General features: G+C 38.0%; 1 protein-coding gene across 4 annotated transcripts in view; it reads right to left on the bottom strand.

Moving 5' to 3' along the window:
* LOC107670043 (SH2 domain-containing protein 4A) overlaps positions 1 to 11,274 on the bottom strand; it is a 14,469-nt gene extending 3,195 nt beyond the window's left edge. Inside the window, exons 1-8 of one of the 4 annotated variants that reach the window (XM_016462522.1) lie at positions 11,113 to 11,274; positions 10,410 to 10,674; positions 9,214 to 9,373; positions 7,428 to 7,551; positions 7,184 to 7,331; positions 6,226 to 6,415; positions 3,878 to 4,008; positions 3,545 to 3,762 (exon numbers count right to left, since the gene is read on the bottom strand). In XM_016462522.1, coding sequence (XP_016318008.1) covers positions 3,545 to 3,762; positions 3,878 to 4,008; positions 6,226 to 6,415; positions 7,184 to 7,331; positions 7,428 to 7,551; positions 9,214 to 9,373; positions 10,410 to 10,584 — 1,146 coding nt within the window. In that variant the 5' untranslated portion in view covers positions 10,585 to 10,674; positions 11,113 to 11,274. Of the gene's footprint in view, positions 1 to 3,544; positions 3,763 to 3,877; positions 4,009 to 6,225; positions 6,416 to 7,183; positions 7,552 to 9,213; positions 9,374 to 10,409; positions 10,722 to 11,112 lie in introns of those variants that run through there. The other 3 variants (XM_016462519.1, XM_016462521.1, XM_016462520.1) reach the window with 3 other exon arrangements.
* Between the last annotated feature and the right edge of the window lie 4,323 nt (positions 11,275 to 15,597).

The following is a 15,597-nucleotide window of genomic DNA, read 5'->3' as shown; positions in this document are numbered from 1 at the left end:
GGTGGACCCAAAAATGGTTCTTCTATGGCATCGCTTGAAGAACCTTTTGAAGCACCTTTATTTTGAAGAGTGTAGGCTATATCTATTAAACAGCCATACGGGCATCTAGTGGTTAAACCATGGCATTACATAGGAATATTATTTTTCTGTCCACCAAATGTCTCTAATTTACCTCTTTGCACTGGAATTTAAAAAAGGTTTCTCTATTTTAAACCTACGAAATACTACGCTAACTGTAATATAAATAATAAGCATATTAGTTAATGCTGTATGCTGTCTCTTCATCACTCCCCAGAATAAAATGCGATTGTAAAATGTAGTCAGCGTAGTACACAATCAAAACCACGTGACCGCGTGACTCGCAACTCTGTTTCTCAACAGCTCTGGGGCAGAGTATCCTTAACCACGCCCCTCCAACCGGAGTTTGCTGCGAGCGAGAGGTGGAGAGGAGGTGCTTAAATAAATCCCCGCCCCCTCTATTTAATATTCAGTTTCAGTCGTAAATACATCATAATACTGAAGTAAAGTCAGGGCATTTCTAGTCAAATTAACACATTTTCCAAGTGGATAATATAACCTTAAACCTATGAAAATGGTTTTAAAAAACATGGCACCATAGTTTCATCACTTTACAGTGTTGCAATGACCGTCTTTTTGCAGTAACTCACTTGTCATAGGGTGCGTCTCAATCAGCTCCCTTGTTCAGTAGTCAGGGCACTGATCAGGGAGTCGGCCATTTTAAGGGCTGTCTCAATCGCGAAATCTTTCCAGTGCACTGGAACGTTCGCTCCCTGAAAAATCCCACAATGCACCGCAAAAACTAGGTAGCATCGGCGCTCACTATGCTCCCTTACCGGAAATAACATCACATTTCTGAAGCGTGAAACATAAACCACACAAGTAAACTCGATAAATATAATGACGCGTGATAGAAGATTTAAAAAGACAAACCGTTTTTAGTACATTTCAACATAAACACATCGCTAGACAGGAAATGAACACATCTAATTAACATTTATAATTAATATTCGGCTGAAATGTTGTAAGAACACGTAATAGAACGATGTGTTTAAAGAGAATAAAAAATAATATAAAAATTTGATTGGTCCTGCCTGTTGTTTATTAATTCCAGTGATGACGTTCTACAATGTTGTCCGTTGACGCTGCACGTAATCATGTCACTGGAATTCGAGTAATCACTGTCCCAATGTGCAGTGAGTCAGGGAACTTACCAGTGCCCGAATTCGTGTACACGATCTATTGATTCACGAGTTCGGGAGCTAGGGAGCTGATTGAGACGCACCCAGAGTTTAATGAGTGGGTAGATGACATCATTCTACATCACTGCAGAAGTACCGACCCAGTGTTTACAAAGTGAACATGCAAAGAAGATCAAATGCCCTTTACAAAAAAAAACCGCAAAACAGCGATGTAGGACGATTTTGAAGTTGGAGGAGAAAATGAGATGGAAGTTTTTCGACATACCCTAACTGTCATGAACCAGAAAAAAACACAGAGCTAGACAAAATGAGCATTTGAGGTTAAAAAGTATATAAATTGTAATTTTTTTATATTATAAATATAATTTTTTAAATTTATAAATTTTTATTTTTATTTTTTTTTAAATAACCGATCGTTTCGCTAGATAAGACCCTTCTTCCTCGGCTGGGATCATTTAGAGACCTTTGAAGCTGCATTTAAACTGCATTTTGTAAGTTCAAACTCAGGGGTACCATAGAAGTCCATTATATGGAGAGAAATCCTGAAATGTTTTGATCAAAAAACAATTTCTTTATGACTGAAGAAAGAAAGACATGAACATCTTGGATGACAAGGGGGTGAGTACATTATCTGTAAATTTTTGTTCTGGAAGTGAACTACTCCTTTAAAGGCATCAGGACTTGGGCCAGGCTCGTCCATATTGCGGAGAAGCTTGGCCTGAAACCCTTGTAGCATTGCCATCGTGTGAAGCGCTGAGCCAGCCTGGCCAGCTGCTGAAGAAGCTTTATTTGCTAGCGTGGAGGTCGTCTTGCAGGATTTAGATGGATGCGCTGCATGGGTTTTTACCCCCAGGGCCGATGGAGGGCACAGATGCACAGCGGGGACAGATGCTTCCAGAGGGGAAGGCTTGCCATATCCTCTTTCTTCAGCGCTGTCAACAGTGATGAGATCAGCAGAAGTGGAGGAGTTAACGCATTGAATAGAGTGGTGTGCCACGTCCTGGTGAGTTCACTGTGAACTTCCGGGAAGAATGGGGCAAGCCGCCGGCGAGAGGAACGTTGACGGCATCCTTCCAGGAACCACTCATCTAAAAGGCTGCAGGCAGGCTCTTCCGGAGCCGACCAAGCTTGGCCGAGATCCTCTACAGCCTTGGTGAGCTTATAAGCTCTATCAGCTTGCTGTCCATGTGGGCTGTGTTGGTTGAAATGAAGGGAGGGTGTCAGGATCTTCGCCTGAACACGCCCACTCCTCTGTGTCAGAAGCTGTCAATGAGAGTCATTGATCCTCACATGTGAAGCACACAGGCAAATCGAAGCGTCGCGGGTAGAGTGAAGCACGCGGGCCGGCATGAGTTCAGTCGAGCCCGATGGAACCCCACTGCACCTCTGTTTCTTCCTCCGAAGGCTCCTGTTGAAAGAAAGGAGATCCACGAGCAAAGCAGGGAGAGACTCATGCTCTCGCAGTGAGAGCATTCAGTCCCAATGAGCGCAGTCTCAGCATGGGCGCTGCCCAGGTAAGTGACGCACTCACTGTACCCGTCTGTGTCATGCAGAGGTTCCCTGCATGAGCCACACTCGCGGCGTGACATTTGCAACAACGTCACAGTGAAATTTGCTCCGAAGATTTGCTCTTTTTAATCCACCGGATGGCCGCAGGGGAAGGCTTGCTCTGCGATATTTCCACTGCCAGGGGCTCTTCTATGGCGAGCAGCAGGCTGATCTTCTTGCTTTGGCTTCTTTCTTCAGAGTCCAGCGAGGAGATGATCTTCGTCACTGAAGGAGAAAAATTCAGAAAAATAGCACTCTGAGCCTACTTATATAGCAGTCGGCTCCTTACCTTTTGGCGGGTTGAAGCGCCATTTGTTCATGCAGCTACACGAACATGAACAAATCAGACTTCAGCATCAGAGTAAACAGGAGTTTCCCCATAAGCGTGTTAAACGCAACGGGAGAGACCGTTCGATAGGGAACAATCAGTTCATAAATGTAAACACATAAAAATGTGTGAGGACACTTGTGCATTTATTTATGGTGTATTTTTTGTATGTAAATCTGGTCACACATGTGAACAATAATTCATAAGTATATTAATTTTATTTTCTGAACGTGAAATTTTTTTTATTGTCCTCATTTGTAAGTCGCTTTGGATAAAAGCATCTGGTAAATGACTAAATGTAAATGAACATGGTGTTATTATTATTATTATTTTTATTTTTTCGGGATGTGCACACCTGAAGAAATAAAATCCAGAAATGGTTCTGGATTCTGCTGGCCCAATGTAACCTGTTTGCCCAGGACCAGTGAGTGATGTATAGCACATTTACCTGATGATATTCCACCAGTTCAGTGAGCGAGCTGAATCTGATCTGGTCTCCCAGCAGCATGTAGCAGTTCTCTGAAGCATCAATCAGCAGGTGCTTGATTCCCTCACTGGATCGGTAGGAAAGCACATATCCAAAGATCCTCTCGCTAACACGCACCAGGAAGTCCCCAGGCTCGCCCTCCTTCAATAGCACCTCTGCCTGTTCACGAGATATTATACCTGCAGGTAGCATGAGATTATGTGAATGATGGGAAATCCAGCAGCATTGTGTGTAACGTCTAGTAGTTTATACTGTAAGTTAAATGAATGAATATAGTCTGTGTTTATTTCTCACCGTGAAACCAGGATGCGATTCGGCTCTGGTCGCGCTGGAATCCTGCTCTGAGCGGCAACTGTTCCTCCTTGAACCAGCGAATAATATGGTCTCGGCTAGACGTTGACAGTGAGCGCCGCATACCACCCTTCCTGCCAGTCAGAACACGAGACGTTTAATTCGCTCATATCTTATTCAAATCCTGGATCATCAACCACCATACAGCACAACCCCATACTGAGACATCTTTTAATGTATGTAACAGGAGGATGTAAATCTTAAAAACTGACAGTGTCTTTGCACAACAGATGATGTGTTGAGGGGAATTCCTTGTCAAAACACGTAACTGCACAAACAGTCTGCAGTACGACATTCCTGAGATGAATCAGACGCCTGAATGAAAAGATGTGACATACAGCTGCGATCAATATATCACTATTAATAGCACTATTAAGAGAGACAGGTGACATTCCAGTTTTCCCAGAATCAAGGTCTCTGCATAACTTTCTGATTACTGACTATTAGATTACTAATTACTGATAAATAGATTATATTATACAGACTGTTATATTTACATCAAATTTAAAGGTGGGTGAAAAAATATGGCAAAGTACAATATTTTACATCTCAATACAGTTATCAGTATTCTCACGTTAAGATCAATATTTGAGTTGCATGCATATTTTTGTGAAAAAGCAGGTTAACCAGCATTCAGAGCAAACCTGAATAATGAACATATTGCTGCAATCGTTCCCCAATAAATCAAACTCAATTTCTGTTCCACTAAAATTCAAACTTAGAACAATTTACCACAGTTTCAAATGAATACGCTACTGGTAATATTTGTTATTTTATTGATTGATTGATTGAAAGAAATTAATGCTTTTATTTGCAAAGGACACATTAAATTAATCAAAGGTGACAGTAAAGACATTTATAATGTTACAAAAGATTTGAATTTCAAATAAATGTTGCTCTATTGAACTTTCTATTCATCAAAAAATCAATATTTGAGTTGCATGCATATTTTTGTGAAAAAGCAGGTTAACCAGCATTCAGAGCAAACCTGAATAATGAACCTATTGCTGCAATCGTTCCCCAATAAATCAAACTCAATTTCTGTTCCACTAAAATTCAAACTTAGAACAATTTACCACAGTTTCAAATGAATACGCTACTGGTAATATTTGTTATTTTATTGATTGATTGATTGAAAGAAATTAATGCTTTTATTTGCAAAGGACACATTCAATTAATCAAAGGTGACAGTAAAGACATTTATAATGTTACAAAAGATTTGAATTTCAAATAAATGTTGTTCTATTGAACTTTCTATTCATCAAAAAAATCCTGTTTTTAAATGTTTTTACTATTTTTTGATCAAATAAATGCAGCCTTGGTAGCTTAAAAATATTCAAAGAAGATCTTAGGGACCTCACACTGTTGAATGATGGTGTCAATACTAAATATAAAGAATTGCTGCTACATCACATCTTGACCCGGATAATGCCATATTGACGGGTCTCTGCTCATTGGTTTAATAGACTGTGTTTACATGCACATGAATGTAAACCAAAATTCAATGTTTTTTTTGTTTTGTTTTTAAATCTGAATAAGACAACTAACAATCTAAATTATATGTAATTTAGAAACCTTATTCACAACATGCACAACATGTCCAAATGAAAAGAAAATTATTTTTGGAGTGAAGAGGACGTTTCCATACAAACGTTAAAGGAAATTAACATATATTGATATACAGATGGCTGAGAGCACCATAAGAGTCCCATGACCTACATTTGGCCTTTGATGGCACCTTCTGTGTGCTGTTAGCAAGAACATGAATGAGCACGAGTCAGGTTCAATTACTGTCCATAATTAGAACAAAAGTGGAAAAAAAAGATGTCAAGAGCAAGCCTTTCCAGTATTTCCACATGAGAGTAGCAGGAAAAGAAGAAGCTGTTCATAGAATATGCTGATTACATCAATACAGGAATATTCCAGTAGCAGGGAAGCATGGAAACTTCTTCAGAATAAAGGCTTACTCATATTTTTTTTGGTAAATGATGTGCATGTAAATGTGGCCATTATGATTGATTATGATCTTTCAAACCACCAGCCCTTCTGTTTCATCACTTCTTTATTATTCAGTTACTGCCACTGGCTCTGATGAGAAGCATATCACACGACTCACCGACTGATAGCATCATATTTTTTTTGGTAAATGATGTGCATGTAAATGTGGCCATTATGATTGATTATGATCTTTCAAACCACCAGCCCTTCTGTTTCATCACTTCTTTATTATTCAGTTACTGCCACTGAAGAATGAGATGGGAAGCAGATGAGAAGCATATCACATGACTCACCGACTGATAGCACTGCTGCTGTTTCTGGGTTTGGGTTTGGGTGGAGTGGTTAAATCGGTGCTGCCGAAGGCCTTTGTCATGGCCTCTACACGTCCTCTTTCCAGAGCTTTAACTGAGCGCCTGCGGTGGTCCTCGATAGTCTGCTTGGCTAGAGATCGTCTGCGCGTGTCTGCAGCTTTTGACTTCTGCACTGGAACCACATATGCAAAATCACACCGGTTATTCCTTTTATTTATGCATGACTGAAAAAATAACCACAAACAGAACCACAGAGAACAAAACATCCTTTCTCAGACAAGAACTGTCATGTGGCCGTTAAACCCCAAATAACAAGTTTCTTTGTGTAATTCTCAATATTCTGAGCGATGATTTTCAGTATTATTAGTGTATTAGGTCACACTTTATTTTTAAGGTTCAGTTCTCACTATTAACTAACTATTAGCTATGAATTTTGCCTCAATAAACTCCTAATTTGCTGCTTAATAGTTAGTAAAGTAGTTGTGAAGTTTAGGTATGGGTCGGATTAAGGGATTCGTGCAGAATAAGGCATTAATATGCGCTTTATAATAAACGGCCAATAAGCTAGTAATATGCATGCTAGTTAAGAGTGAGAACAGGTCCTTAAAATAAAGTGTTACCCAATAGTATATTAATATTTAAGATTTAGTGTATGCATAATTTCAGTTTAAAGTTTTATGCTAATTTGTTTTTTTTAATACTGTGATACAATAGAACATGTTACTGTATTACAGTAAAGAGCATTTAAAAAGCATTGGCAATTATTCTCAAAATAATCTCAAAAGTATTTTGGGTGGGTGATATGTACAGTAACTTTCTGCCTTAAGAACATGTTTCTGTGAGATTCACTCTATTTCCCATAAACACTGTAGATGCATATCATAAACAGTTCTTAAGTTGTAATTAGTAATTGTTGTGTAGATTGTATGGTTTTCTTTACATGTCTTCTGCCACTCCTTGTCCTGCTCGTCACGAGTGTGTTTACTGCCCTGCACCTCCTTCAGGCTGATGTAAATCTGCTGTTTCCTCTCCTGCTCCAGCCTCCTCAGCTCCTCCTCAGCCTTACGCCTCTCCTCCAACTCCAGTTTCTGACAAACAAAGGCCTCCAGGTCAGGACAGACCCAGAAGATTTGCTTCTTCATTTGTTTAAAGCAAAAGGGTTTGTGTTTGTGTGGCAGCAGTACCTTGAGTTCCTCCTCCGCTCTCCTCTGCTCCTTCTGCTGGACCTCCTGCTCTGACAACACAACCTGCTCCGGTTCGAGATACAGTCCAGAAAAGCGCTTCTCCAGCTCAGCCTCTTTCTTAGCCCTGTACATTTAGAAGTGAAAAGAACACTTGCATAGGTTATTAGAGTTTTTGGCGGTCATTAATGATTCACAGAACTGAACAGGAAATAGTTGCTATGAGGGGAGACCAGGAATGTCAACGAGAACACTCATAACAATAAGAGGTAAATTCCTTCAAGACGTAAGAGAAAAAAGAAATGCCTTGTGCTTACTGTCTAGTACATACTCTTTAAAAAAGGTATGTGAAAAGAAGCCAGACAAGCTTTTTTTCCCCATGATGTATTTTTTATGATATGAAATTCAGGTCGCTATTACATTTACATTTAGTCATTTAGCAGATGCTTTTATCCAAAGCGACTTACAAATGAGGACAATAAAAGCAGTCAAAACTAACAAAAGAGCAACAATGTATAAGTGCAAATGACAAGTCTCGGTTAGCCTAACACAGTACACGTAGCAAGGTATATATACAGTATATATATATATTATACACACACATAAACACACACGAAAAGAAAAACAAGTAGATAGAATAGAAAAATAGAAAAAAAAAGATAAATATAGATAAAGTAGAATTAAAATAGAATAGAAAGTGCTAGAGTTAGAGGGTTAAATAAAGGTGGAACAGATGTGTTTTTAGTCGTTTCTTGAAGATGGCTAAGGACTCAGCTGCTCGGATTTAAGCTGGTATTTCATTTTGTGGTAGTTTAATTTTGCACATAATAAACAGTTACGGTCAGTTACTGTCATGACTTATATTACACAGAAGTCTCTTCAGTTTAACTCTGCACTTGGACGTTTGGCCTTTAGTTCAGTGCAGTTATCTGCAACACATATTGCATCATGGAAATACCTGCCATTTGGTTTGTTTGCACTGATATACACCCAAGCAGGCACTGATTATTATAATTTTACATAAGAAATGCCTATAAAACCAGAAACAAATATTCATTTTAACTTCAGTCCAGCAGTCCCATTGGAAAGAGCAAGTGCATGAGGAGGAAGTGGCATCAGCAGGAGCACAGTATCAGCACACAAACCCTGTGATGACAACATCCCATCAAACTGGTGAAATATTTAACTAGTGTTGACCGAGTGGATTACTTTGTAGTTTATGCCAAGCAATACATTTTCAGAGTTAAAGAACAATTATAATAGAATAGAAATGTAATAGAATATAATAGAAATGTTGCCTTAACCTTCAAGTTGAAGCACTAAAATTACCAACTGGAAAGAAAAAAATGAACTAAACTGAACTTGGGGAAAAAAAACTAAATAGTAATATTAAAATAATAATAATAAAATATTTAGTGCCTCGCACACCTGAATCAATCATGGGTGCGTTGGATTTTAATGAGCAACGTTTCGATCAAAATTTCTGTGATGATGCAAACTTGAGTGGTGTGCGGGACTAATAAAAATGACAAAATTAGTAAAAGTTAAATTGAAAATATTCAGAATATAATACTGATGTTCAATGATGATTCTCCTTAGATTCTCATGATACTTTTTCAGTATTAAATTAAAAACATACTATAATACACTGAATTTTTCGTTTAAATCTGCATTAAAGGCAGTGCAATAAATAATAACATTATGTATAGCTACTTTATAACTTAAATAATATATAATTGAGATTGCATTACATTAAAGAAAGTTGTGAGTATGACTGGTGCTGTTTTACCGGAGCTTCTCGGCCTCTCTCTGGGCCTGCAGTGCTGCTCTCTCAGCCATGATCTCGTCACAGATCTGATCGTAGGGTTTGTCACCAGGATGTTCTCCCATCACCCAAACCCACACGTCATCATCTAGACCCTTTATCCACGACACAGTCTTTCCTGAAACTGCACAACATTCACAATGATGACAATGGTTTTGTGGCACTGAATAAAACGAATCTGCCCATGCCTAATAAATATCTAAGAGTAGATTTCTATAGCACAAAGCAAAGCTGTCTCTCTTTGTATCTTTGACTTTTTTTGACCAAAATCACAAATGAGATCGCTTTAAGTCAACATGAATTGTTGGTCGCAACCCATTTTACTTCCATAATAGTACATATTTTTGGGAAACGGAATATTTTTGAAGAAAAAAATGTAGGATAGGACTTGATTATACTGATTGGGAATTGACTGAATAAAAAAGACTGAATAAGACACTGAATGCCTACTATTTAACATTATACAATAGGAACAAGCTATTATAATTTGTGACCCTGGAGCACAAAAGCAGTCTTAAGTCGCTGGGGTATATTTGTAGCAATAGCCAACAATACACTGTATGGGTCAAAATTATAGATTTTTCTTTTATGCCAAAAATCATTAGGATATTAAGTAAAAATCATGTTCCATGAAGATATTTTGTACATTTCCTACCATAAATATATCAAAACTTAATTTTTGATTAGTAATATGCATTGCTAAGATCCTAACAAACCATACATCAATGGAAAGCTTATTTATTCAGCTTTCAGCTGATGCATAAATCTCAATTTCAGAAAATTGACCCTTATGACTGGTTTTGTGCTCCAGGGTCACATATATCAAAGGAGGAGGTTTCAGAAGAGGAACATGCTACTATATTTTGACATTTCTGTTCTTTGGAATAACTTCATCAACAAAACATTAATAAAGACCATAAATGTGTGTATACAACATAAATATCATCAATTCTGATTTTCCACGACATTCTAATTTATTGAGATGCACCTGCACTATAGTAACAATCATTTCTTCAGGACAGATTTACCATCTTTATAAAATTCTTGTTTAATGAAGTACAAGCTTAGTGAAATTCAGTAATCCATACATTTCTGGTAATATTTATGACAGACCCTCTGCCCAGTATATTCACATCTTAATGACAGTGAAGATTAAAAACCTTTTTTGACTTTAACACGTGCAGCTTCCTCCTTCTCCAGCTGCGTCTCTCTCTCTCTCCATCTCCGGATCTGTTCTTCTCTCATCTTAAAGAACAGAATCTGTTTCTGTTCCTCATTCAGCTCGGCCAGCAGCTCCGGCTGGATGTACATGTCAACCAATATCTGCTGCAGCATCTTCAGGCCTCAGGAACAGAGCTCAAACACCTTCAGCTCAACGCAATGCCCCTCTCTGTTTCTGTGGGTTTGGACTTTGTGAAAACAGAACTGTTTAATAACACAAAAGAAGATATTTTTGGTTTGGTTCCCATTGACTTGCATTAGTATGGACCAAAAACAACAACAGCAAAAACAGACATTTCTCAAAATATCTTCTTTTATGCTCCACAGAAGAAAGCAAATCATAATGACGGCGATTTTTTTTTATTAATTTATTTTTTATTTATTTTTTTTAATAAATGTCAAATCTATTCATGTGTCATTTATTATTACTCTATTTATTTTTCCTTGACTAAAAAAAAACCCTTAACACCATAGTAGTTATTAAAGTATAGAATAACACATTTACTGACTGTCACATATTTGAAAGAAATCTGATGTCAGTACAGTCAATATACAAATGTAAACAAGGAACAGGAAGCAGGAAAAACCCCGTCTATCAATCACCCATCACACACACACACACACACACACACACACACTTACCGCTGGAAGTAAAGGCTTCACACACTCATTTCTCTTTCTGTTAGAACACCTGAGTGAACACCTGAACCCTGTCCAGAAAGGTAAATGTCGAGTGAAATCTGTGGTCATGTACACACCCTTAAATTCTTCCAGCCCAAACTGAGTTCCCTCCTCCTACACTGGCTCTTCCTCCGGCTCCGGCTCTGTGTGAAAGACTCTTTCAGCTGCACGAGAGCCGCTTTATATGCGCGTGTAATAGTATTAACGTTAGACCTGCGCGGAATACTTCATGCTGAAAATACTTTGTCTAATCTGACCCTGAAATTCTGAAACATTAAGCTAAGAAAAAAGCAAAAGAGGATAAAATAAATAAATTGTGCGCGGCCTGTGTGTGTGTGTGTGTGTGTGATTACAGCATCGATTAACAGACTCAGACTTGAAGTGTCTTGATTTGTGCAAGTTATGACAAACAACGTGCACTAGGTGGCGCACTTGTTATAAACCCCCACCGAAACTGCACATGGGTTCATATTTCTTGCTGTGTGCCCTAAGAGGTGCAATTTCTGAAAATTAGGCCATTTTCTAACTTTACCTTTCAGATAGGCCTATGCAAAGTGCTTGCATATACAGGTGACACACACACACACACACACACACACACACACAAAACAAAATCACACTGACACAAAACACTCACAAAAAATATTATTACACCAGTACATCAACTCTTCCATTGTGTTAGACTGAAACAAATTGATTAAAAAAAAAAAACTCAGCAAATATGATTAAAAGAGCTACTCGCATTGCCCTCCGACACAGTAGGCGGCGTGATTTAGCTGTGCTCATTTCTTAGGGGCTGATGAAGCCAAGCCTTCAATAAATTTAGCTGTTATTACAACGAGAAACAGTCCAAAATGTAAGTGTTTGTGAAGTTCACATCAAATAAAGCAAAAAATCTGTTGTTTTTATATTAGTAGTCAAATAAAATGTCAATTTTTCAGCTCGATATAACATATGTATTAGCATATATTTGATCTGTAACTGGTCATTATTATGTTTAAACATTTTTAAGAATATTTTCGCTTTTTTGGAATTCACTGGTCCTGTGGAGTGACAGAGGATTTATTCTTCACACACAAATATCACAGTCTATCAATAATGAACTATTTAGTCAGTTAAAGAAATTCCTTGTATGTGCAAACATACTTGGCAATAAAGCTCTTTCTAAATGTTTTTATCAAAAGTTTTGTTCAAGTTATTATTTACAAAAATTTCCACAAGCTGGCAATTATATAGGCTACAGCTTTACATGCAATTCATGTTTTAGTCATTTTGCAATTTTGAACAAAAAACTGTGAGCAAGCTTGAAAACTTGACAAAGCAGCAGAATTTGCAACAACAATGTAGAATACATCACTGAAAATAAAAGTTTGTATGGCATTAAAACACATATACAAGATCAACGAATGCAAACATTTCAGTGACAATGCAGCGGGTCTAAAAAAAGTAAATAAAAAAAACTGGAAGCAACCTTTAAAAATCTACCTTACATGATTATTTTTTCTGTAGATAACGTGTGGTGATTAATTCGATTTTTTTTTCTTGTTAATATGCTATTTTTGGTGTTATCACGTTAAATCTAAAGTTATGATTTGCTTGTTTATTAGGAACATTTCGCGGTTCATCCTGTGTAGGTACTAGTATCCTATAGCATATTTTGACAAAGTCTGACAGTTTAGCCACATTTGTACTTTACCCACTATTTACCACAATGATAGCATTTGTTCAGATATTTTTGAAAACACTCTAAAATAAGTTTGCAATAGTATGAGTTTTGGGGAGAAGGCATTTCCTGCTTGATGCTGGAATGGAACTCTGTAATTTATCCATGTTTATATGACGCTGTGATACTATCTCGCTGGGGCTTCATGTGGCCTTGGATGTTAGATGCATCAAGGGTGCAATTAGTAGTGATTCATGATGGTTTACATACTTGGGCCGTTTGATGTCAGCAGTGTTGGGAGGTGCAGTGTTCCAGCATGAGCCCATCTCTGGCTGATTTGTGCAGTATGAGATAGAGTTGGCTGGAGGGACAGTGAGGGGCTGATATCACAGATAAACACCTTTGTATGGATCAGGGGTGATTCACAGTACTGGACAGCACAGAGTCATTCTGAAAGCTGAATTACACTGACGTTTCATGGCTGGAGTTTCTGCTGGGAGTGCCTACAGTGCTTATGGATTACTTAAGTCTGATAAATGCAACTCCTTTAAAGCAGAGAACTGAAAATTACTGATAATATATTTAGCTGCTGTGTTGTCCTATGGCTGCATGTAAACTGTCCACTGTCTATAGCTGGGTGTTTTGAGCAGAACTAATGGACACTCGTTCACAAAAGAGTGCAGGCAATCACTGAAAATAGGTATGCACTGATCATGATTATTCATGTCCGATTCTGATTGCCGATTATTTACAAGCAAATGGGCTGATGAACTAGATGTGTATTTGCTCTATTACAGGCTAAACTGGCCTTGAATAGAAATAGGCATTTGAAATTAGAGGTAACCATGCACTGCATTTTAGACTGTTCATCATTGTGCTTATAAACACTACTTTAATAATGGAGGTAAGGTGAAAATAAAATGCCATCAAAACTTTTCTGAAGAAAAGGTCCTTTCAGAGATGCATAATGCCTGAATAAATAAAAAAACAGTTACTGACTGTGTTTTTGGAGCAAAAACCTGTCCATTTCCATTTGATGGACTTGTGCGTCTCTAATTGAAAAGGTTCTCATTTTCATGATTTAAAGCTGTTATGTGTAATTTTCAGAAGTTGGTAATTTGACTTCTCAAAGAGCATGGTGCTTTCAAATCATCAAATGTGTTTGTTTGAGTGACCCAGCATGTCAGCTTCTGCCCTTATCAGTATTGCCAAGTTTTCTAGAGTAATAACAAGCAACCTGGTTTGAAAAAACAAGCCATAAATAAGCGACCCCTGGTTTTGGGTGGTGGGGCATATGCACTTAATCCAGTCTGGCTATAGGGAACCCCCTTAAAAGGGATTTTGTTCTAAGTTCTCTGTATATTCTGCCAAAAACTTTGATTGGGTTTATTCCTTGAACGGTTATAGTCCCATTCAGAAAGTCCTATCACTACCCCGGCACGTTATTGAAGGACCTAATGCACTGAATTAAAATAGTGATTTTTGTTTTCTTCAAAATTATAAGAAACATAAACTTAAGCCACTTAACTCAGCACAAATAACATCAACATTTGGGTGGGAAAGGGGAGCGCGGTTGCCTCTATGAAACAGAGCATTGATTGCTATGGCATTGACAGACAGCGAAACATCATCAAATACTAAATAACGATAAAGCGGTAATTTTGTCCTATAACTGCAAACCACTAATAAGCCCAAATACACAATTGTACTCTGAAAAGAATGCAAACCTGCCCAAATCTAAAAGCGACTTTGTGAAGAAACAAGCACAAATAACACAAGCATAGAAATAAGCACAAAGTCGCTTGTAATAAACAGATTTAATACAGTACACGTTTGATACAGTATTTATGAAGTCCGCTAGTTTAATTATAAAGCCATAAACATACTCACATCACTAAGTACACACTGTGCGAGTACACAAATGCTTGTCCAAAACTCAGAACTGGACTATGGATTGGGTTTTTTTTTTCTTTCCTAGCCACAGTCAATCTTGGTTTGCTCACTTGGGGTTTAAACCCTATAACCAGTATCCCAATAGTCTTGTTTCTATATGAAGTTTATGTAAGAGCAACTGTTCCATGTCACGACCCCTCAGCAGAGCACCGGGTCACATTATTGAGTTCAAGCAGAAGCGAAGTAAGGTCAAAACTGTTGACACAACTAACCGCTTTAGATCTCAGCGAGCGACTGGAAGAGACGGCAGTATCTCAGTGACTCAATGGATCGTCTGTGCGTGACCTTCGAGACCTCAATGCCAGACTCAGCTGTCCCAGACCCCCTTAAAGAATGAGTGCTTGTGTCAGAAAGTGTTTTAAACAGTGAGTGTTTGTTATTAACAGAACATGTTCATTGCACAAAGGCTGCTTATTCTTCACAGGTCAAAATAATTTTGTGCAGTTACAAAAGACATAAGTACTGTGTTCATAAGTTGGTCAGTGAGCACTGTGAGTGTCTCGGATTTAAGGCCATGACACCAACTCACATGTTGAGCATTTTTGAGCATGGTGAATTGGCAGCAGAGCCAGTCGGTGTGAGAGACCACTCTGATTGGCAGCTTATCAAACCAGTGTGCAAGAACAAATAAAATGATGAAAACAACCAAACGATGAAGTCAACACAGTGATGTTACATCTTATCTCTGATGATTTTCATTGAATCTATCTGTGGTGTAAAAATGGTAATAATGTGCAGCTTTGATTATGGTTATATATACACAGTCCTATCGCTTTCGGTTTCCTTTATTGATGAATGAATATAGACTACTGCCACCTGCTGATATGGAG

The sequence above is a fragment of the Sinocyclocheilus anshuiensis genome, unplaced genomic scaffold, assembly GCF_001515605.1.
Source record: "Sinocyclocheilus anshuiensis isolate Anshui unplaced genomic scaffold, SAMN03320099.WGS_v1.1 scaffold664, whole genome shotgun sequence".
Lineage (NCBI taxonomy): Eukaryota > Metazoa > Chordata > Actinopteri > Cypriniformes > Cyprinidae > Sinocyclocheilus > Sinocyclocheilus anshuiensis.
The sequence above is the reverse complement of the archived record's forward strand: the minus strand, read 5'-3'. Positions and strand labels throughout refer to the sequence as shown.